Consider the following 24321-nt stretch of genomic DNA (forward strand, 5'->3'; position numbering starts at 1 on the left):
TCCTCCAAAATTCCAACGTTAGCACTATGCAAAAAGAAGATTCCCCATCACATCAAACTTGCGGTACATATGTAGAGTACTAAATGTAGACGAAATCAAAAACTAATTGCACAGTTTTGTTGTACTTTGCGAGACGAATCTTTTGAGCCTAATTAGTCAATGTTTGGATAATAATTCATAAATACAAACAAAATACTACAGTTGCGCATTTATGGTAAAATCCCAACTTTGACACTCCAACTAAACAAGGCCCGAGAGGCAGCGCTCCAGGTGGAACGGCGGTATATGCGGTTAGATGGGCCAAGCTCAATGGGCGGCCCGAAGCACAGCTCTAACAAGCCAGTACTAACATGATCCAACCTGCTTGCTAGGCTGCTACGGCAGATTCTTTGACGCCGGTGCGGTAAGGAAGTTTCTCGTCTCGCCAGCGCAGCGCGCGAACGAGCAGGGAAACCGGCCTGGCGGCCTCTTCCAAGCCGGTCGCGCGGAGATTCGTGTCTCGGAGGCCGTACCTCCCACGCCGGAACCACCTCACTGCTGACGCGGGCACGCCTCGCCGCCGCCGCCGCAAAACTCGATTCACAGCCGTACCGGCCGTCCGCCACCGCGAGATGCCTCGGAAGTCGTCCAAGGTGCGGGGCGCGGCCGCGCCGAGGCCTCACCTCAAGGCCGGGCCCCCAAACCGTAGCCCCGCCGCCGCCGTCGCGGAGGCCGAAGGCCTGCAGGTACCTGGCGACGGGGCGTCCGCCGGCGCCGAGGCCCTGGAGCTCCTCCACATCGACCCCGCTTCCGATGGTGATCCGCCGCCGCCGCCGCCTTCCGAGGCCGAGCCCGAGCCCGAGGCCCTCGCGCCGTCTCAGGCGCCGCCGGAGGAGGCGTCATCGTCTGGGAGGTCTGCAGCTGGCGGGAGCCTGGATGAGGAGGCTGTGAGGAAGCTGCACGAGCTTGCGGAGGCCGGTGGGGAAGAGGTGGCGTTGACTGAGGAGGAGGTGCACGCCAATGATCAGAGGCAGGAGGATGAGGTTATGCGTTGTTCTCTGATTCTCTCCCTTTGTGTTCACTCGTTGCTGGGCTGGCATTAACTCAAGAAGCAATATGTAGCAGGTTTCTGCCATTGTCATGGACGAATAACTGAAATTCAAGAGTTTGGCTTGCTGCTTGCTGATTATTGTGGCCATCTGATGATCGGCTGTGATTCTGTGTGCCTCTGTTTAGTAATTGGCATAGGCTTGTAGCCTCCTTCCTTTGTTCGAATAAACCATCATAGGCTCATCACATGTTTGGTTATGATTAAGCATAGCGCAATATGAGAGAATAAATGCACTCCATAGCGAGCGTCCCTCGCATACATTTGCATTTGTGTGCCAATCTAGCCAATACTTATTGCTGAAATAAGTTCCTTGGGTTTGTGCTCTCCCATCCATGACAAGATTTTTCCAAGTATGATTGACTAAATGACTACATACAACAAGAGCCAAATAGGACTACCAGAATAGAGTATTTAGATGCCTGTTAGTTACAATTATGCAATTATTCTTCTTTTCAACAATTAAGCCGGTGTTAGTCTTTTTTTAGTCTGATAAAATGTAAATCCATTGCTCAGATCTGTGCCCTTGAAGCAATTTTTGAAGATGCTGTAGTAATTTTGGACAGAAAGGGTGGGCAGCGTTGTTTCCAGGTATATCCTTTAGTTCAGTTTTCGGGTCATATTCTTTGTATCGTAGGAGCAATGATGTAATTTGCTAATGTAATTACAGGTCCATGTTCACATTGAGATTCCAGATGCTATAGATGTATCAACAAGGCTCAGTTATGGTGATGGAACATTAAAATATGGGGCAGCATCTGATGCTGGTGCTGATGCTGATGACCTTGTTTACAAGTTTAGAGTTGAGCATTTGCCTCCAATCCTGCTAACATGTCTCCTGCCTGCATCATACCCAAGTCACCGCCCTCCCTTTTTCACTATCTCCACATATTGGCTTGATAAAGGGATGATTTCGTCATTATGCCGCATGCTTGATATGCTTTGGGAAGAGCAACTGGGGATGGAAGTAACATATCAATGGGTGCAATGGCTCCAAAGTTCAACCCTTTCTCACTTAGGGTTTGGTGAGGAGATAGTATTGAGCAAGAATGATGTAACATGTGATGCAGATAAGCGTGCTTGTCTAGATAATGGTTCACCAAATGTTATAATTCCAAGGATGATGAGATACAATGACAATAAACACCATGAAGCTTTCTTACGTGCTATCCATGACTGCATGATTTGTTTCAGCGAGTGTCCTGGTAATTCTTTCATCTTTGTTGTTTCTGCGGTACTGTTTGCAGTTTTACGCAGTAGAAGTATGAAGTATCTGTCTAGATATTATCACGTTACCACTCTACGAGTAGTTTAGTCCCCAAGCATTCCACATAGTGCGAACTATCTGTCTAAATATTATCACGTTACCACTCTATGAGCAGTTTAGTCCCCAAGCATTCTTTTTTTTACAGAGATCACTAGGTACTGGAGTCGTAACATTTTACATGTTTGCATTACAGGTAGCAATAGACCTTATTCTGATTTCTTGGTAAAATAATCTTGAAAAAAAATAACTCCAATAGCTGTACTTGTTTGTATACCTTTAAAAGCATAGTGAAGTCTTCACCATTTGTGTCCAACTTGGATATGATCTGTATCCATTTCTTTTAACCCTCATTATCTGAATTAGTGCTGCTTCTAATTTTTTTTATCTAATTCGTTTCTCATCAGGTGTTGATTTCATCAAACTTCCATGTCATCATTTCTTCTGCTGCAAATGCATGCAAACATACTGCAAAATGAATGTCAAGGAAGGAAATGTAGTGAAGTTGCTATGTCCTGATACAAAATGTGAAAGTGCTGTTCCTCCTAATGTATTGAAAAGGCTGCTTGGAGAGGATGAATTTGAACGTTGGGAGGGATTACTGCTTCAGAGAACTCTTGATGCAATGAGTGACGTTGTCTATTGTCCAAGATGCCAAACTGCTTGCTTGGAGGATGTAGTAGGTAATGAAGCAGTGTGTTCAAGTTGTTTATTCAGCTTTTGCACACTCTGTAGAAATCGACGTCATATTGGGGAGCAATGTATGTCTCCAGCAGAAAAACTTCTTATCTTGGAGGTATGAGAATTTCATTTCCTGTACATTTAGATCATACCTGATATATTCTAATTTCAGTCCTGGTATGACCATCATATAGAAACTTTGCGGTACTAATATATCTCGAAACAGAAAATAAGAACTACTTGGACTGCATTCCAGTGTCATTATGTTTATTCTCAGTGTTTTAAGTAGAAAACGATCATCAGAAAGGGTTACTGGTGGTGTTTACATTTTGTGATTATAGTGTATACACAATGCTTTATGGCTAGATGCCTTTATATCTTGTGACCAGCAACAAGATGTACCTGTAGCTGTCTTATTTCCCACGTGCAGGTTGATTGTGGTAGGCAACATTTGATTTACTCCGATAATAGTGACGCTTTAATTTAAACTTCCTGGAGAAAGGCTGACTGATGTTTATTTCTTTAGTCGATACAAATTGTGACCATTTTGGTTGTGTTATCTGCTTAATCGTATGTTTCAAGATATTGCTGGGAATCTTAACTTTATTTTTATACAGAAACGCCAAGAATCTGGGCAAGTGCAAGCAGATCAGCAGAGGATTGTTGAAGAATTAAAGAGCCTGAAGGAAATTATGAAGGATGCAAAACAGTGCCCGAAATGCAAGATGGCCATATCTAAGACAGAAGGATGCAATAAGATGCATTGTTGGAACTGTGGGGAGTACTTCTGTTATCAATGCAACCGTGCGATCACTGGATATGAGCATTTTAAGTGAGTTATCTTAATAACTAGATTGTGTTATTTGCTATATACTGTGGATTGACCCAAAAAAAAAACAATCATGTTTTTGCTTGCAGGGGTTCTTGTGCGCTGTTTCCTCAGGAGGAAATTGACAGATGGGAAGTGCAGATGAACCCAAGGGTTCGGCGCCAATTTGTTGCACAGGCGCACGCTGAAATGCATGTACAGCATGGTCAAGCTCATCTTTGTCCGACATGCCGTCAACCATCTCCAAAGGTAAGTAGCTAATTTATTTAAAAGGGTACTGAGGAGTAGCAATCTATGATGGGCTGAATGCAATAATGTATCTTTGCATGAAGACACCAAGATAGTGTTGTTTCTTGACGTCCATGCTTTTAGAAACTGTCTTGCCATACATGATTTTTACCTGTATATGTTTTGGTCTGGTCCATGCTTCGACTTTTTAGTTGTGATTATTTTTATAGCTTTCTATTGCAAAAAAAGTTCTGTTGAGTAATTTCAATAACAACGAGCACGGCTATGATTAAAATTTTAAATTGCGGATACTCCTACTGTTTATTTATATAAAGTAAAACAGCTGCTGATCTCCAGGTAATTTTTTTTGTCTGAACTAATACAAGCTAGGCTAAACCCCTCCTTGGATTCTCCTCGTGAACTTCTAACAACTTGAACTTTATAGTAATATTTTTGAACTGGAATTAAACTAGTTCCTTTGCATTACCTCTTATGTATTTGCTTTGGTAACTTTGGCAGGTCGGAAACAACAACCACCTGTTCTGTTGGGCATGCCAGAAACATTTTTGTGCCCTGTGCCATAAGCCTGTCCCAAAGACGGCACAGCATTATGGTCCCAAAGGTTGCAAGCAACATACGTCAGATCCCTGAATGAGGTTTTCCCATATGTGCATCGATACCGACACCATCGTATCAGTGAATTATCAGTAGTTCTGTGCATGTACACACATACCTGTCCCAGGATGTACTTTAGTCCGACGAATCCAATTTGTTGAAGAGAGCATGTTTTCAAGTCTACAACATCATTTTATCCACAGCAGCAGCTCCATGGTTTACATTCACGAATATAAACATGAGCCATCCATTCATTCACTACCTGCTGAATTTTTTAGAATACTCTGTATATTCAAGACGCTGATTGAACAAAAACCAATAGAACCAATTCTTTGAGAGGGTAGATTATTGTCTGTTGTTATTGATCTTGTACCAATTCAACGAAAGTGATCAATTTTATTTTTTTTAAGTTACATGTTTTTGGATCTTGATCTTGTTGTTCCCGATAGTCAGACATCAGACATTTTGAGTGGATGTCCTGCTGTATGTACTGTGGCTGCCATACAGTCATACAGACGGATCTCAACTGTTGTTCCTGAGTGAATGTTCTCCTTGTTTGCATCTTTAAGTTTTTATTTCTAACAATGATGTGATCTTTTACTACGGAATTCAAATAAGCAAAAATAGCAAAAACCAACATGCAAGTCAGGAGGGTTTTCAAAGATGTCCGGCCGGCTACTTGTAATGTATAGCCCGTAAGCAAATTTAAAGCCCTTAACAGGCCAAGTTCTACTAGTGTAGGAGCAAAACGGGCCCATTTTACCAAATAGACCAAACGGGGGTGGACGGAGACGGAAAGTTTTTTTTTCCCCGCAACGGCGTCATCGGCCCGGATTCAGAGGGTTTCAGCGCGGGCGCGGCAGATGGAGAGCGCGCACGGAGGGGAGCGAGAGCTCTCGCCGGAGGAGGACGCGGAGAGCAGGGAGGGGCGGTTACTGCGCGAGATGATGCTCCGCGCTCGCCGGGAGGCGGAGGAGGAGCACCAGGTGCCGGACGAACAGCTGCACGCCAAACGACCAGCTCCAGCTAGACGAGGTACTACGTTTGCTCCAATCTGCCCCCCGTACGCCTCGCTGCTTGGGGTTTAGTTCCAAACTCCGAATCCATGCTTCGTAGGCACGCCTCGTATACTTGCTCGATCCATGCTTCGTAGGTACGCCTTGCTAACTACGGATTCGCCGTGGTTGGTGTTTTGTTTCGTTGCAATTGCAACTCAGCAGCGACGGATTATTGCCTTGCGACGTCGGCAGTGAGGGCTCGATGCAGCATGGGTGTACACAAGCCTCGGATTGTGCAATTTTGGTACGATTGGGTCGGGCGGATTTATCATGAGGCCAAAGCAAACTAGAGCGTCATGCCTTACTGAATGCAAAAAATGCTGTTAGGGCCCATCCGGACTTGGTCTTGTAGTCTTATTGTTATGTCCAGGTTGTGATGTGGATTGTGGAATAGCTGTATTTTAGATGCTCGACCAGAATACTACTTGCCACTCTGACAATTTGGTAAACAAGTCATGGCCATGTCCGCCACGCACACAATATGGTAACTATATAGAATTAGAACAGACAGTTATAGAATCAGGGCGACGCCTTTTGGGTTCCTTTGTACTGAGAATAATCAAATGATGTCCTCACAAAAAAGAAGAATAATGAAATGATTAAGTTGATGATGGAGCTGGAGCAGCATAGCATGAATTGTTTCAATGATGATGAACTTCAAAGTTTTCCTGCTGATGTGATCTTTTGCTTTAGATGCTGGCACTGGAGGCAATATATGGGGACAACATTAGCATTTTCGGTGAAAAGTTTGGACTGTGATCTTTCGAGGTACAACATTTTAGTTGGTCTCAGACTTCCTATCAGAAGCACACAAAATAATAGTGAATGCTCTGCAGATCCTTGTGCATTGTGAGATTGCAGATGGTATCAGTGTGTCTGCAGAGCTATTTCAGGGTGTTGATGATGACAGGGACAGTCGGTTATTTCACTCATTCAGAATCCAACATTTGGCTCCAATCTCACTGACATGTCTTATGCCTCTATCATATCCGAGCCGTCACCCTCCATACTTCACTCTAGGCGTACAATGGTTGGATAATGCGAAAGTTTCCTCCCTGTGTCACATGCTGGACTTAATCTGGGAGCAACAACCTGGACAAGAAGTTGTTTATGAGTGGGTGCAATGGCTTCAGAGTTCTGTGCTTTCTCATCTTGGTTTTGATGATGGACTAGCCATACACCATTCTGTTAGTATGACGGGTCCGATAGATGTTCGGGCTGTTGGAGAGATTGTGCCAGTAGAGTCTGTACTTCAGCGGTTGATTAGCTACAATGAAGAACAACGTCACGAATCATTTGTAAGTGGCCTTCATAATTGCACGATCTGTTTAAGTGAGTACGCAGGTAATTGGAATGCCCCAGTTAACACTTGGGGATACTCATACTCTTCCTTTCATGATTTTATCTCCATCAGAATTTAAATTGTTCGGAATTCTAGCGCTCTCTGTTACTCCTTTAATGATTAAGGATAAGGATGTCCAAACAGTGACAGTTGGCTACATTCCCCTATTGATTTTATGTCTCTTGCTACCTCATTGTTATTATTTTTTTTCGAAAAATAGACCGGCAGGACTTCTGCCAGGCTTGTATTAGTAGAGTTTCCACCTCATTAATTGTTTTTCCTCTGAAACTACTTATCTTTAATCTTGATGATCAGATGTCAAACCTTGCACAACATAGCATTAAAGGTTCTTGTTGATATCATATAACATTTTTAATTAAAGATAAAATTTGTTATGACTAAAGCGTTAACATTTAAATGTGGTGGGGCCAAGGGTATCTAATTTAAGCTTCGGTACCAAGTTTCTAACTGAGAAATACTAGTCTACTGTCATTAGCTAACGGTCTGCTGTCATCTTGCTGGGAATAATTCTGAACATTAAAAGTTCCATCTGGTCTTGTCACTTAATTTTTAAATCCATGTCTCCCCTCAGGTGTTGACTTTATAAAACTTCCATGCCAACATTACTTTTGCCAGAGGTGCATGGAGACATACTCAAGGATGCACGTCAAGGAAGGCACAGTGCTGAAATTGCTGTGTCCTGATGACAAGTGCCGTGGTGATGTTCCTCCTCATCTGTTGAAGAGATTGCTAGGGGATGCAGATTTTGAACGATGGGAAAGATTGATACTTCAGAAGACTCTAGACTCAATGGCTGATGCTGCTTACTGTCCAAGATGTGAAACAATTTGCCTGGAAGACGAGGAGAACAATGCTCAGTGCTCCAAGTGCTTCTTCAGCTTCTGCACCCACTGCAGATTACGCTGTCACATAGGCGAGGGATGCGTGAGCATAACTCCAGAAGAAAAGCTCCTCTCCTTAAGGGTAACCAATTCCACTACCAGTCAATTCTCTATTCAAAATCTTGCAAAATGCTAGTTAACAAAAAAAAATCCAAAAAATATTAGCTTTGAATGTTCATTATCAGAGCACAATTCTAAATTGGCGTGCTATGAACATAAAGATTTGGGACGAGAGTTCTGAGCATGCTTTTCATTTTATGCAGGAACGTGAAAAGGTGCGTCGATTAAGCAAAGGTGACATTGAGAAGACAATTTCCTTGGCAAAAGAAATACTCAGCATCAAGGAAGTGCTCTGTCTTTGTGTTCAATGCCCTTACTGTGGCACTGGCATCTCACGCGTGTCAGGTTGCAACCATATGGTTTGTGGGAACTGTGGGCAGCCGTTCTGCTATGGCTGTGGGGTGGCAGGCTGCGGTGGCTGTAGCAGTAGCACGGCGAGGTATATGTTCTTATTATCTTGATCGAAGTATGGTTTGCCAAGTATCCTATCTGGTATCTACTCTCTTGATACCAAGGCTGAAGTCTGAATCAATGCAGAAATGACCCGGGGAAGGTGAAGAAGCTCGATGTTACTCCTTTGTTGACAGCACAGATTGATGCTGTTGAAGGGACACGGAAAGAACCAACAATAATGAGGTCCAGAAAATATCCATGCCTGAAGAGACAAGTTGACACGTGGCTTGGTCTATTTGTGATAAGTGATTGACTGGATGATTTGAGACTTTATCGGTTGAGTCCATATTCCATATTTGCTTGATTATGCTAACGGCTAACTAGAAGTGTGTGTTGTGTGCGTTGTGTTGTGGTGTTTGTGTAGAACATATCTTGTGTGTTGTGTCTCTTAGCTTGTGATGTGCAGGTGATGGATGCGACATGGCGGTCAGCGGCATGAGGTGAAGGTCAAGCGAAAGGTTCATGCTGATGTACTAGGGTTGTGAAGGGTGGACATGAGTATGCTTGAACTGAGGGACCTGAGGAGTCCAAGCGGAGTCATGGACGATCCACATGGTGCACGGAAGAGCAAGATTACACTGGCATGAAGATGGCGTCGGTCGAGTCAAGCGGGATAGAGGCGAGTCGAGTAGGCGGCCTAGGATCGGGAACAAAAGACTTAGAGACGTCGAAGGCTTGGCGAAGGCTGGACATGCGTCGACATAAGTCACGTCGTGCGCGGCGTGCAAGAGGGTTTGACCAATTTGATCTCAAAACTAGGGGTGAGTCACGCCTGCGGGGTATGGTGAGTCACGCTTGCGGGGTATGCAAGAGAGGTTGACCGGTTTGACCTCAAAACCGAGGGCGAGTCTGGTGCGGCTGGACGGTGTCGAGTTGGAGGATGCGTGGCACCATCGCGAAGCTTGCGTCAAGATAAAGTGAAGTCGTGAAGGCGCCAAGTCCATTCGATGTACTGAGATGGTTTTACCCCTATATGATATTTAGGTTGTATGTTTCATGTAGGGGTATTTTGGACATTTGCCAAATGCCTATATATATATATATAAGGAGTAGCTGTTGGAGCAGCCACATCTCTCTTGGGCTCTTTGTGGTAGCTTCTTATTTTGTTTCGGTGAGTTTAGTAGGGAAAGGGAAAGTGGAGTAGATCTTTGATTTGATTTTTACCATCTTAGTTTTGATTGTGTTTAAGAGTAGCTTGTAATCAAATATGGTGAAATAATTCAAAGATCAAATTCGTGGACTTGTTCTATCTTCTCAAGATCTAAAATTTATCTTTTTCGAAATTTTCGGAGATAATTTTTGGGATTTTTCGTTCTTCACGTTTGGCTGCGTATCCCGTAAGATTTGTTGAGATCTTTTGTCGCTAGAATCCTTATAAGCAATTTTGGTATGATCCTCCTCAAATCCATCACAGATTTGGTATGAATTTGAGGTTTTCCCCAAACCGGTTTCTTTGTAGGGCGTTCGGTTTTCTCTAAAATTCGCGATGAATACAGCTTTTCGAGATTTTTTCTCTTGGATCTATTAGTCTTTGAGGAGGTTCTCCTATATCTCAAGTTTCGTTTCGATCCGTGGGGTTTCGAGAGAGGACTTTTGATTCAAAGTTGAGCTTTGTTCGTCGTGTTCTTGCTCTGTTCGTCTCTGTCCTTCTATCGGGCTGCGGCACGCGCGCCAGGCGCGACGATGCTGCGCTGGGCTCCACAGGCCGGCACTCACGGACCAGGCGAGGCAAGCTGCACGCCAGCCCAGCCAGGCACGCCGGCCCAGAGCGGCTCAGGCAGGCCACGCTAGGCCCAGTTCGCGGTGCTGAGCAAGCCGGCCCGGTCGAGCAGATCAGCAGCAGCGACCAGCCCAGGCAAGCTGCGCACAGGTAAGCAGCTGGATGCGCTTCAGTTCACCCTGACAGCAGAAGCAAGGTTTGGCCATTATTCAGAGATAGTTGTTTTGATTCAGGCGTGTCACTTTCAAGCTACAGGAATTAATCATTGTATGCATGCTTTTGACCGTGTGTGCCTGATTAGTTTAGTAGTTGATGAGTTAATCAATGAACATACATGTCTGAATGCATGAGCACTTGTTTAATCCTTGTCTATGCACGTCTGTCAGCAGTAGCAATGGTTCAGTACTTCTCTGTTTTGCTTAGCAGCTCGACTGCTCATTCAGTTCTGTAATGAGCAGCTCTGTTCTTTTCGCCATGGCCATGAGACTGACAACGGGTGCAATGCAATAGTGCAGCTCAATTTAATCTTTGCTTAGTGGTATTGCAGGTTCTTTGCTTGGTCCATGTTACTTGCTTATGGACAAAGCTCTAGCTTTCATTTACTGCCTGCTACAGCCAATGCTTTTGAAGTGTCTGTGTCTTGCAACAGCGAATCAATTTCTGGTTGCTTGAAGATAGTACTTGTTTATTCTAGCTGCTGTTGGTCAAGATTGTACTTCAGAAACAAATCAGTGTGCATGCAAGCTTTTAGCTGGTCTTTTCCTTTTGAGCTGTTGTTCTCTGGTTAATTTCAATTAGCTCTTTGATTTGCTTCTGCTACACTTTGAGCTTTTCTAATCGTTCCTAGGGTAAACTAGTCACGAGTTGACTGTCATCTTAGCGATTAGAGCGAGGTGTGTTTGGGGTGGCAATAGGGAAATAGGCTTGTTCTTGGAGAGAATTTTTAAAGGCATCCCCCCGTTCCTTCAATGCCCCAGTTGCCACCAACCAAATTCCAAGGTAAAGTTGTTGCGGCTTTTCTCATCATATGCATTAGTCTCTCTCTTAGTGTGATCCCAAGATCAGATTATCCAGTTTATAGAATCTGAGAAAATAAAAGAGATCTAGGTATGTGATGCATAATGCCTCATTTTCACCTTGATGATGGGAATGAGGACACTGTTCTCTAGTGCGAGCAGGTGGGAAACAAGAACCATATCTTCTGCTGGGCGTGCCAGGTTCACTACTGCGCGTTGTGCCGGAAGGTAGTCAGGAAGTACGCCGAGCATTATGGTCCCCGAGGATGCAAGCAGCACAGCGTCAACCCCTAGATCTCCCAACTTTGAGAGAGGAAGATGCGACTGTGAATCGTAAATTCGTAATGATCATTGGTGGGAATCAATTTGAACCGCAGTGGTGGAATTCTTATGTGTTTACAACAACCTCGCAATTGCCTGTTTTTCTTCCGTGCCGTATTGCCGTTGTGCATAGTAGTTTGCAGGAGCAAATACTCTCCATGGAACGTGTATAGTATAGAGGATTTGGAGATGAGTGTATTCGAGACGGCGGCACTTATTTGGTGTCTGGGGCTGGGGCACCTCATGTCATCTGCTACACTAGCTGCAAAGCTTTGCTAATTGCTGGCTGTATAAGAGTTTCTTCAAGATGCTGAACTTTTGTTGCTCCCTCCAAGCCTTTGTGAAACACTCCACCCAAACTGAGTGGAATCTGGCATGCATGTCATTCTCTTTCGCTTCTTTTACTGGCCGTCAGTAGGCTCTGTTTGACTGTTTCTTTCCCTTTTCTTTTTCTCCGAGTCGACGAGTCGCGCTTGCCCATACTATTGTGGGCCGCGGAGACTCGGGCAGCTCCTTTAGCCCATTACCACACGATTGCTGCTGGGCCTGTTAAACCCCTAGCAATTAACAGTCCATCCTAATAAAAGACCCAAAGCGAAGTAGAGATACGCCCGCCGCAGTCCTTCGAGGAACGGAGTTGAACTGAAGCTCTTTACTCTGCAGTCTGCACTCTGCAACGAGTCAAACGGAGCGTGACTTGCGCCCCGCACTTCCTCACTTTCCCGTCCTCCTTTTCCGCGGCGGCACCGAGCGCAGTCCGCGCATGGAGAGCCCGCGCGCGGAGCGAGAGCCCTCGCCGGAGGAGGCGGCAGCAGCGGCGGAGAGCAGGGAGCTGGCGATGCTGCGTGAGATGACGCTCCACGCGCGGCGGGAGGGGAAGGAGCCCCGGGTGCCGGACGAGCAGCTGCGCTCCAACGACCAGCTCCAGCACGACGAGGTGCTGCTGGCTACTTTCTCAGATCAATCGTTACTACGCCTCGCCACTTGGGATCGTGTTTTCAGGGGTGGGTGGCCATTACTTATTAGACACCGGGTTCGGCGAATTCGATCGCCGCCGGGGGTCGCTTGCGGCTTGCCTGTTTGGAGTTGGGATGCGCTCGGAGTTCCAGCAACTTCACTCATATCCCTGCATCTTACACATCTACTTCTTCACATACGCACCTCCAACTCCAAGCCTCGCCGGTTCAAAACACTGGCCACGGTGCTGTGGTTCCAAGTGTTGCCTGGAAATTATTGGCATGTGTGATGTGTGTACGGTGTACAAATCCTCCTGGGTTGTTGCTTTTTTTTTCCTTATTAAGTGGATGGGTGGACATGAAGCATAAAATCCTGAAAATCTCGAGCCATCAACCAATGCTTTTGGGATTCTTTTGGGACACATGATATGAAGCGATGGAATTGGTGGAAAAAAAAACGATGCGGAAATGGTTTCAAAGACATGTAACCTGCAAGTTTGCATTTTTGGTGAAAAGGCTGGACTGAGATCTTTTGAGGTACATTCTTTATTGGCTTAGGACTCCCAGGAAATAATATGTATCAGAAACACAACGAAAATTGTGATCGACTTCGATTTCCATTGTTGGTTCTTTTCAGATCCATGTGCATTGTGAAATTCCAGATGGTGTCAGTGTATCGGCAGAACTATTCCAGGGTGATGATGACAATGACCTGAAAAGTCAGTTCTTTGACACATTGCCTCCGATGTCGCTGACATGTCTTATGCCTCTGTCGTACCCAAGCCATCACCCTCCATACTTTACACTCAGTGTGCAATGGTTGGATAGTGTGAAAAATTCCTCCCTTTGTCAAATGCTGGACTCAATCTGGGCACAGCAACCTGGACAGGAAATTGTTTATGAGTGTGTGCAATGGCTGCAGAGCTATGCACTTTCGCATTTGGTTTTGGTGATGGAATAATCATTCGACAGTCAGATATGATGATGGGTCCTGTGGATGTTCGGGCTCTCGGAAAGATTACGTCTGTAGAGTCTGTCGTTCAATGTTTAATTAGCTACAATGAGGAGCAATGCCATGAATCCTTTCTAAATGGCCTTCATGATTGCATGATTTGTTTCAGTGGGCATCCAGGTAATAGGTATGCTCCAGTTAATACTTGGGGCACACTTGCTGATCTCTGTCTTCTGCACATTTTTCTTCATTAGATTATCTGTACTTCAAATTTGAATGTGCTGTTTTTTAAATATAATGCCTTTTCCCATCATCTCATAACTTACTTTCCAGATTCATATTCAATTGTAAGATTATGTACTACGTTACAATAAGCAAAATATAACAATCAGATAGTTCTTGTCCAAAAATTCATGTGTTCATGAGCTACCTTAGGCCAGTCTGAATGGGAGTTTCATAGAAGTTTCATGAACATTAAATTTGTTGCCACATCAGCAAAATTGTTTACTTGGCAAGGTTATTATGAGGGGGAGTTTCATCATAAGAAAGAGACCCCATGACACTCAATTGGCACAATTACCAAGTTCCCAGTCTTGGTAACTGTGCAATGAAACTGTCCACTCAGATTGGCTTTACTGAATGACCGTGGAGATTGCAAGTTCCGTCGAGTCTGGAAGCTTATGGAAAATCCATTTCTTTTGAATTTTAATTCCCTACAGGTATTGACTTCATAAAGCTTCCAAGCCTGCATTACTACTGCCGGAGGTGCATGGAGACTTACTCAAGAATGCACGTCAAGGAAGGAACAGTGATGAAACTGTTGTGTCCTGATGACAAGTGCCATGGTGTTGTTCCTTGTAATCTATTGAAGAGGTTGCTAGGAGATGCAGATTTTGAACGCTGGGAAAAATCGATACTTGAGAGGACTCTAGACTCATGGTTGATGTGACTTACAGCCCAAGATGCGAAACAGCTTGCCTGGAAGATGAGGAGAATAATGCCCAGTGCTCCAAGTGCTTCTTCAGCTTCTGCGCCCTTTGCCGAGAACGTCGTCACATAGGAGATAGATGCTTGACTCCAGAAGAAAAACATCTCTCCTTGCAGGTAGCTAATAAATCTATCAGGCTATTATGATCTGTATGAAATCATGCTAAACACTCATTTTAGTACCTGTTAGGTGTGATTGCCCACTGTCAGATTCAAGGTGCGTGCTTCAAATTCAAGCAATGGCAATGTTGACAAGAGCAATGACTTGGTTAGTGAATTTGTCAATGAACTTGTCAGCATCAGGGAAGCACTTCGTGATGCTGTTCCATGTCCGCATTGTGGTGTCGCAATCTCACGGGTGTCGGGCTGCAACCACATGCTTTGCGGGAACTGTGGGCTCGAGTTCTGCTATGGCTGCGGCAAACCTATGCTAATCACAAAATGTACTGTACACTCTTCTGAATGTACTCTGCCATATCTAATCTTTATAGCGTCTCCGAAATAACGCTCCTCTTTGAAAGTGAGCAATGCAGAATTGATCGGGAGGAACAGAGGAGAGCGGTGCAGGATTGCAGGCTGATGTCGTCAAGCAGACACAGAAAGAAGTAATAACAGTGCAGCCATTCAGAAATTATCCGTGCCCGAATTGTCACCAACAAAGTCCCAAGGTAAAGTTGTTGCCGCTTTTGCATACTATATGTCATATGATTCCAGATGATCAATAGATTTGTTGTTATTTGAAACCAAGTTGGACATATGTCATATATTCTTACAAAACTCTTTAGATATAGACCGAGATGTTGTTTCTGCTGTGACCAAGGTAGGAAACAACAACCACATGTTCTGCTGGGCGTGCCAAGTCCATTACTGCCCGCTGTGCCGGAAGGTGGTTCGGAAGAGCTCGGAGCACTATGGCCCCCGGGGCTGCAAGCAGCACACCGTCGACCCCGAGACCGAGATCCCCCAGCAAAAGGATAATGAAACTGTTTCAGAAGTTCAGAAATTTTTTAATGGTGATGATCAGGAGCCACTACTGGGATTCCGCTTTTTAGTAAAGGGGGTTTAGTACTGGGTAAATAATTGATACTAACTCGTTTTCTCCAAAAACAAAGTCTCACATCATGCACAGTTCATGGGATTAGAACTCATGACCTCGTACCTTGTGCTAGCTTTTCTTGCCATCCCACCTACATAGCACATGTAATGGAGGTAGATATGCTCTCCTTTTGAAGTAACTCATAGAGGACCTTCGATACCAGGTCATAACAACACCTGGTATTAAAGAGTAGTAAAGATCCGGTAATAAAGATCTCCGAGGGATTAAAATATGACTGGTATTATTAAGTGAGTGGACGAAAGGTCGTTTTTTTATAGCGAGCAATACTTGACATTCTCACTTGTTAGAGCAGGAAGTAACTGTGCCAGCGCCATTCCATGTATAAATGATACAGCTTTAGAGAGCACGATTGCAGTTATTTTCGAACCCGCCGGGTTACATAACATCTCATCAGCCTAATCCAATGTAAAATTTTAGAGGTGGCCGTCCGTCTCTGGAAGCGGTGTAGGGTCCTCCTCTCGTGTGACTTTCAGCACCCCTGGGACTTCTGCTCATTGAGAACGCATGGATGCACGTCAAGACGTTTGACATGTGAGTCATCAAATTTTTTGTTCCAAAATGGATTTAACTCACCTGATAGTCGACGGGCCTGGTTGTTGGTGAGGAATGCGCTGAATGTTCCAAGCTCAGTCTCATACATCACGCTCCGTGCTGCCTCGACGCTGAGGTTTAAAAATAACGCGTGTAAGGATTAGTACAAAATACGGGTAAAAACTAAAAAGAGGGTAAATTTTAGGCAATGGAGTTTATTTCGAATGATTATTATTTTTTTGAAGAAATAGTGATTATTATATTTGGAGAGATCAGTGAACCAAGCCGACCTGCCGAGCACTTTGGCGAGCAGGCGGTAGTTGTACTCCTCGGGGTCGTTGTCGCCGCGGTCCGGTACGCGGACCGTGGCCTCGAACAGGTGGATCTGCTGGCCTCTCGGCTTAGGCTGGTCGACGGCGGCGGCGCTGGCGGCGACGGCGAGCGCCGCCAGGACGGCGAGGAAGGGCGCCATTTTGCCGCAGGTCGTCTTCATGTGTGCAGTTGCACGGCTTGCAGCTGTTGGAAGATTTTTTTTTTTAATATGTTTCGCTCACTTGAGGCAGTGAGGTGAACCGTGGGGGCGTGGCCATTTTTATAGGGTGCGTGTGCCGGTGAGTTACATTTTCTTTAAGCGGGAGTTTGAGCTGTTGCATAAGCTCATTGGAGATCAACGTTTCTGGTGTCCATAACTGATGTCATTATGAGCAGTGGTGCAAATGCTTTGAGCAACAGACACGACAATAGCCAGCACCGGCAACAAGCAAATTACTATATGGAAGAAGTCTAGATTACACCCCCCATCTCTTCCCCTGGTATAAAATCCAAACCCCAACTACAAACCCATCTGACGGACCCCCCAACTGCCCAAACCAGGCACACGCCCCTGGTTTCTGCACACGGCCCAAACCAGAAATTGTTGGCTCAAGTGCTGAGCTTGAGCACACAGCTAGGCCTTTTTTTTTGCTGCACTAACTCGACACAACAATGTTGCACAAACTTAGAAATTGCGAGACGCAGAACAATATCAGGGAAAAAAAAACCTGATTGCTTTTGACATGCATGAATGAGGACTAAATTAGCTGCCGCATGTGAATGAACCGTCAAGAAGACAGTCACGTGCCTACTTCTACTACCCAGTTACGCTGTCAGATTCATCGTTCGGCAAATTAAGGGAAAAGATCCATGGTGACAACAAATGAATGCAAGATGAAAGTTCAGGCCTTCAAGAGTAGGGATCTGAGAAGATGTATCAAGAGTAGCGACCGCTCTCTCTTTCAGGACATATGGCTCCCTCCCCCTTCCCCTCCTAAGGTCCCCACGACCACCCCGACCGTCCGCCACCCCGGCATCGGCGTCCACCCTCCAACCCTCCTCCCCCAGTCGTGGCCCGCCCTCTCCTACCCTGTTCTTGACGGCCGCAGAGCGTTTTACCCTAGCGGTAACTCCAGCGGCCGGGGGAAGCGGCTCCGATGGAGGGACGACACCCCCCCCCCTCCGACGACGAGGACGGAGATGGGGAGGGCTCCCCTTCCTACCGCGACATCCTACTTCGGCCGGTGAAGGAGGCCGCCCCAACGACGGCGGGTGCCTCGACCTCGACAGTGCTGCAAGCTAGGTACCCCACCTCGGGCCCGGCTGGGTCGGTCCATGACCGACTTGGCCTGCGGGACAATGCTCGCTTTGGCCGCCACCGGCAACGGTGCAGCGGCCAGACACGGTTGGTTCATGGTCTCCCCCTTCGCCCAGAAATCCCCTCCCACAACACCTTCGCCGCAACCGCCTACGCTCCATCCTCGTCCAGCCGCAATGGGAGCTGAGCCCACCGCGCCGTGATGCAGAGGGATTCACGAAGGTGTGGAGTCACCGCTCTGCTCGGAGGCGTCGACAGCGCCGTGCCTAGCACCAGCAGGCCCCTAACCCCGCGGCGCCGCGCATTTCGGCGAAGTTCGCCGACCGCTACCTCAACTGTCTGTTCTACTCGCACATAGTCACCCAGTGTCGCCTCCCTACCAAGTGCTTCCAGTGCCGTGGATTTTTGCATCTGGCCCGGGACTGCAAGTAGTCGCACAGCCCGACGAGTTCCGCCTCCTCCGTGGCCCACGGCAGGCGCCGCCTAGTCCGCTCATGCCACACCTCGCCGACGACGCCAATGGGTTGCGCCACGCGTGGTCCCATCCCTTTCCCGACTTAGGGTAGACGCTGCCATGTGGGCGCCGCCCGAGATCATCTTGCGGACTCTGAGCACGCTAGTCGCCGTTAGCAGTCGCCACCGCTGGGTGCCTCTCCTCCGCAATGCCAGGCGGCTGGCCATCATGATCAGCGCCCGCGTGGTGGTCTGCGCCAGTCGCGGCCGTGGCGTGACCCTCCACCACCACCACCATCGCGCATGCCACGTGATCTGCCGGAGTCCTCCAGGTCCAAGGACGTTCCTTTGGAGGATGAGGCGTACGATGACGACCTGCCGATGGGCCATCCTCTGCTTCGCCTCGACCATGAGGTCTGCTTTCTCCCGCGGTCGACTGAGATGGACATGGAGGAGGAAAAGTTACGCTTCGCCCTCTTGGCAGCAGCGCCTGGCGAACATTAGTACATCTCCGCCGAGGCCATGAGGCACGCCATTCAGGAACTCCCGATCGGCGACGACAACTTCATCGTTCGACGCTTCACTCCAGAGAGTTTCCTGGTGCTCTTTGCATCCCAGCATGCCAGGGACGGTGCCATGCGCGGCGGGAGTGTGCCGGTTGGAGCAATGCATCTCTTCTTCTGGCCATGGACCCAGATTGTTCGTGCAGCTTCAGACACAATGCATCACAAGATGTCGCTGGAGATTGAGGGGATTCCGACGCACGCATGGGGTTGGCGAGCGGTCAGGAAGATCCTTACATCATTCTGTTGGATTGAGAGCTTGGACCCCTCATCGGAGGACTGTTCGGACATTACTTGTCTCTCGCTCATCGCGTGGACAGACAATCCGAACAGGATTCCCAAGCAGAAGACACTAATCATCGCCGAGCATGAACTACATGTTGTTTACAATGATCCATATATGCAACGCATATTCGCCAATGTGCACCCCTACCTACGACAGAAGAAGGTCCCTCAAGCACAAGGTCTTGGTCCACCTACGGCGCATCGCCGACTTCGGCCCTCGCTCAAGATTGCCGTCGCCCGGCCCCTTGCTGCCGTCTAGCGATGGGGATTCTGGTCATAACGGCAACCCAGATCGAGGCTACGGCGAGTCCCGGGGAGATGGAGGACCCAGTATCCAGGGTTTCCATTGCCCTCACGGCATCCCTGATGGGTCTGATGCCTTCCTAGCCTAGGGATCCGGTGGCACTGCCGATCGCGGGGGGCAAGATGGATTGTCACCGACTGACGCCACGAGAGCGGCCGCTGAGGAAGTACCAGGCGACTCAACCTTGCTAGAGTTGATGGGGATCGCGGAGCAGCCGCCGGCTGAGGAGAAGACAACCGAAGGGGAAATAGAAGGATTGACTGGGTCAATTGCCTCCGCCGCAAAAGTGGATGGTGACCAACTGGTGTTGTTATCAAAGCTGACGCCCCTAGCCGGCCAGGTACCTACCCCCTGCCAGGCAACGGTTGTGCCCTGCCCCACAGGCGAAAGAAGCTTTTCCAGAAGCGGAAGCGGACAACCCGAGCGGAGCACCCGAGGTGTCTTTTCAGAGCGGGTGGCCTTTGAAGTCCAATGCCCAACAAGAGGCGCACACGCGGCTGGCACTGTGGACCCAATGCTATTTGAATTCGAAGCTCCACCACCAAAGCTGATCCTACTGCCAGGCTACCCGCGGGACAGTGGAGGATCACCTCCGCAGACGCTAGCTGCCACGTTCAATACGTACAGGTGACGGGTGCGTAGCATCGTGGCTCCATCCCCGGACCGAGCCGCCCTACCAACTCTCGTGACACTCAACTTTGAATCGGCTGCGGAGCCATCAACCGACGCGTCTGGAGTCGAGCCAGTCCTGCCTGGCAAGCCGGAACCGAATCTAAGCGGGATAGCCGTCCAACAGTTGGGCTGGCTGACCAAATCAATGTTGGGACGAGCTCACTCCCCACTATCTCACAAGGTCCACAGGCTACAAGAAGGCCTAACGAGAACCGGAAGAGCAAGAAACGTGCCAAGGCACAGCCTAACCCGACCCTGGAGGAAGCTAAGACGGCCACGACAAATTTCCTTGCCAGCGTGAGCCACGCACCTCAGGCAAAGTTGGCCTCCATGCCGGCCAGGGATGGCCGAAACGCGGTGGCCTCCAACTCCACGACGCCGACCACGCAGGGACCCCAATGAAGTGGACTACTGGCAAATCAGCCATTGAACTCCGCAGCTTGCGCCTCCAAGAAGGGAGAGGTTCTCGTCATGCACAAGTTAGGCCTCTGCCAGGCGGATGGACTGGTGCCTGGGCAACCTCGCTGTAACACCCCGTCTTCCAAAGCCGCACCGCCTAGCCCTTCCGAGGGACAGACACGCATACATATAGCACCCTACTTACACTTTCGTTCTCGCTTCGTGTAAAAGGGTTAACCTGAAGGTGCCATGGCTGGTTGACAAAGGCTTATAAGTTGGCTCCACCCTTGCTCAACTAGCAAGGTGGTACTAAACATGCGCACGTGCGCTCATTGGCCACACTGGGCCAACCAAATTGAGTCGGGTGTCACATTCACCCCCTCTCAAAGAACCCGACGTCCTCGTCGGTACCGTACGTCCAGTACCGGCGCCATATGCCATGCCGTGTGTCCCATCCAGAGCCCACACGAGCCATGCACTATATGCTCGCACAATGACCCGTATGCGCAACCGCGAGGGTCAGTCCAACTCACCCACATATGGGCAAATGTCCAGGAACATTCTCTCTTAGCGCACGACCGTACGTCCAGTGCTGGCGCCATATGCCATGTCGTGTGTCCCATCTAGAGCCCACACGCACCATACGCCATATGCCTGCACACTGACCCGTACGCGCAACCGTGAGGGTCGGCTCTGATACCATTTGTAACACCCTGTCTTCCAAAGTCGCACCGCCCAGCCCTTCCGAGGGACGGGTCACACATACACATAGCACCCTACTTACACTTTCGTCCTCGCTTCGTGTAAAAGGATTAACCCGAAGGTGCCATGGCTGGTTGACAGAGGCTTATAAGTTGGCTCCACCCTTGCTTTGAGTAAGGTGGTACTAAACATGCGCAATTGCGCTCATGGGCCACACTGAGCCAACCAAATTGAGCTGGGTGTCACACTCGCCCTCAGCTCGCGTCAGTGTTCAGGGGACCTCTTGATGCTCGATACTTCGTTGCGATCCGAGACATCTTCCTGGTGGCCCAGGTCTTATCTGATGCTGATCTCATGGCAGCGGCGGTTCAAGCAGGAGGTGCGATTAGCGTCTGCTGACTGTTGGTAGGATCGTCCAGTCGGTTGTTCCTGTTCCATGGATCAGCAAAATTACAACATCCTGATGTGGAACACTCGCGGATTGAATGCACGGTGCCGCCGCGACAATCTCTGCGAGGTTGTCAATCGCTGTAATGCTACCATCGTTTGCATACAGGAAACTAAACTCTCTGTAATCTCACCTTTCCTAATTAATGAAATTCTTGGAACACGGTTCTCGAGCTTCGCTTACTTGCCGTCGATCGGGACCAGCGGTGTCATCCTCATTGCTTGCCGTGGTCCGGAGTCTTCCTGTGTAATGCTGCACAAAGGTTCTTTCTCCGTCTCTATCATGATCGAGGTCGAGCAACCGGCGTGCATTGGTGCCTCACAGGAGTATACGGACCACAGGCAGACGTCGACAAGGTCCAGTTCCTGGATGAGCTGCATTCAATCCAAAATTCCATCTCATGCCCATGGATGGTGGCGGCATATTTTAATCTCATCCTTGATGCTACTGACAAGAACAATCTGAACGTTAACCGCCGCAACATGGGTCGGTTCAGACGGTTTGTCGATGAGATGGAGCTCAAGGACGTCCACCTAAATGGACGACACTGCACATGGAGCAATGGGTGGACGAACCCAACCCTCAAGAAGTTGGACAGGGTACTTGTCACCGTCGATTGGGAACTGGCATACCCCCAGTGTGTGTTGCAAGCCCTGTCGTCAGATATGTCAGACCATTGCCCACTTCACCTAGCAACGAACGGCGCATTCTCTCCCAAGCGACGATTTCGCTTTGAAAATTTCTGGACAAAGATTCCAGGGTACATGGTGGCAGTAGAGAGGGGCTGGCAGTGTGATGGTAGTATCGCTGACCCTTTGGGCGCGTGGATCAGTTACTCCAGAACACGGCTCGTGAACTGCAGAGTTGGAGTCAGCGTAGCATTGGCCAAATTAAGATGCAGCTGCTAATGGCCAAGGAAATCATCCTACAGCTGGACCGGGCGGAGGAGCTGCGGCCGCTCACGGCTGACGAAATCAGTCTTAGACGCGACCTCAAGCTCAAGTGCCTCGGCCTATCCTCTCTGGGAAGAACAATGGCGAGGCTGCGTTCACGAATCACCTATCTACACGACGGAGACGCCAACACTAAACTATTCCACTTGCAGTCCAGCCACCGGACCAGGAGAAAGCACATCATCATGTTGGAGGACGAGCATGGAGCGGCATTCACGCACGCAGAGAAGGATGACATGCTCTATCGCCACTTCGCCACTATCCTGGGCTCTACTTCGGAGCGCAGTGCAATGCTCGACTTGGCCGCCCTTGGCGTTCAGCCACTAAATTTGGAATCTCTGGAGCGGCCATTCTCTGAGGAAGAAGTCTGGAGCACTGTCAAGTCACTTCCTAAGGACAAGGCCCCCGGTCCCGACGGTTTCACTGCGGAGTTCTACCTCTCGGCGTGGAACATCGTGAAGAAGGATATCATGGCGGCGTTAAATGCCTTCTACAGGACCAACAGAGGGCAACTGCACCGACTGAATGGAGCTCTAATCACGCTCCTCCCTAAAACACAAGACCCCAAAGGTCCTGGTGATTACAGGCCCATTAGTCTGATTCACAGCTTCGCGAGGTTAGTTGCCAAGCTGCTGGCGAATCAGCTAGCTTCTGATCTTGAAAGACTGGTGGACGTCAATAAAAGCGCATTCATTAAGAAGCGGTCCATCCATGATAATTTCAAATTCGTAGAACAGGCAGCAAAATCCTTACACAGGAAGAGGAAGTCGTCGCTATTGATGAAATTGGACATCTCCAAGGCATTTGACACGGTTGAATGGTCCTTTCTACTTCAAGTGCTGCAAGGCTTGGGCTTTGGTTCAAGATGGCGTATTGGCGTGATTGGATTTCTCTGCTCGTGTCCACACCTTCAACTAGAGTGATGCTCAATGGCGAGCCAGGGGAACTCATTCCCAATGCTAGGCGTCTCCGTCAAGGGGACCCCCTATCGCCCATGTTGTTTTATCCTGCTTATGGAGATGTTACACCGGCTCTTCCAAAGAGCGGCGCTGGACGGCGTCCTTGCCCCACCTGCGATCTCGGCGATCCACCATCAGTGCAGGACCTTGTTACCACAAGAGAAGTGCTCTCATTCTTCGGTGATTGCTCTGGATTGCGAACCAACCTCCAAAAAAGCTTGATTGCGCTGATCGCTTGCACCGAGGAAGACATTGACAGGGTCAAGGAGTTATTCCCAGCACAAATCTCTGAGTTCCCAATTCAGTATCTGGGACTGCCACTGACGGTAGGGCGCCTGCGTAAAGCTCACCTACAACCGCTGGTTGACAAGGTCAGTGCGTCGATGCCAACTTGGAAGGCTCCGCTGATGAACAAGGCCGGACGGCTCACTACAGTCAAGGTGATCATGAGCTCAAAGTGCATCCACACAATCATTTCACTCAAGATCCCGAGTTGGTTATTCCACGAAATCGACAAGAGGCGCAGGGGTTTCTTGTGGGCAGCAAAGGCAAAAGCCAATGGTGGACAATGCCTTGTGGCATGGCCGGTGGCGATCCCCGACCTGCGCCTGGCCGCGTTCGCGCTGCATCTTCATTAGGTGTGGCTCAAGCGAACTGACCCAACGAGACCATGGCACATGTTGGAACTTGATTTCGGTAACGACATGGAGGTCCAACAGATGTTTCAGGCATCCTTAGATGTCAGTTTGGGGGATGGTTCATTGGCTATGTTCTAGACTGACCGCTGGCTCGGAGCTGCATCACCCTGTGTGGTCGCGCCGGATCTCTGCGCTC

General features: G+C 48.3%; 1 protein-coding gene and 2 pseudogenes across 1 annotated transcript; all 3 read left to right on the plus strand.

The window, feature by feature from the left end:
* The first annotated feature begins 394 nt into the window (after positions 1 to 394).
* Positions 395 to 5119, plus strand: LOC101758861 (E3 ubiquitin-protein ligase RNF14). Its single transcript, XM_004976602.2, has 7 exons — positions 395 to 1022; positions 1604 to 1678; positions 1758 to 2292; positions 2759 to 3147; positions 3650 to 3864; positions 3951 to 4110; positions 4609 to 5119. Exons 1-7 carry the CDS (start codon positions 612 to 614, stop codon positions 4738 to 4740), a joined length of 1917 nt encoding a protein of 638 aa, XP_004976659.1. The 5' UTR covers positions 395 to 611; the 3' UTR covers positions 4741 to 5119.
* Positions 5120 to 5521: 402 nt separating this feature from the next.
* LOC101783859 lies at positions 5522 to 9761 on the plus strand (annotated as a pseudogene).
* A 2578-nt stretch (positions 9762 to 12339) lies between these two features.
* Positions 12340 to 15537, plus strand: LOC101784268 (annotated as a pseudogene).
* Positions 15538 to 24321: the final 8784 nt, after the last annotated feature.

Source organism: Setaria italica, chromosome VII (genome assembly GCF_000263155.2).
Source record: "Setaria italica strain Yugu1 chromosome VII, Setaria_italica_v2.0, whole genome shotgun sequence".
NCBI lineage: Eukaryota > Viridiplantae > Streptophyta > Magnoliopsida > Poales > Poaceae > Setaria > Setaria italica.

Coding starts and splice junctions, on each gene's coding strand:
- LOC101758861 (XM_004976602.2), top strand. CDS start 612: ATGCCTCGGAAGTCGTCCAAGGTGCGGGGCGCGGCCGCGCCGAGGCCT. Junction 1,023..1,603: donor ATCAGAGGCAGGAGGATGAG/GTTATGCGTTGT, acceptor TCCATTGCTCAG/ATCTGTGCCCTTGAAGCAAT. Junction 2,293..2,758: donor TTGTTTCAGCGAGTGTCCTG/GTAATTCTTTCA, acceptor GTTTCTCATCAG/GTGTTGATTTCATCAAACTT.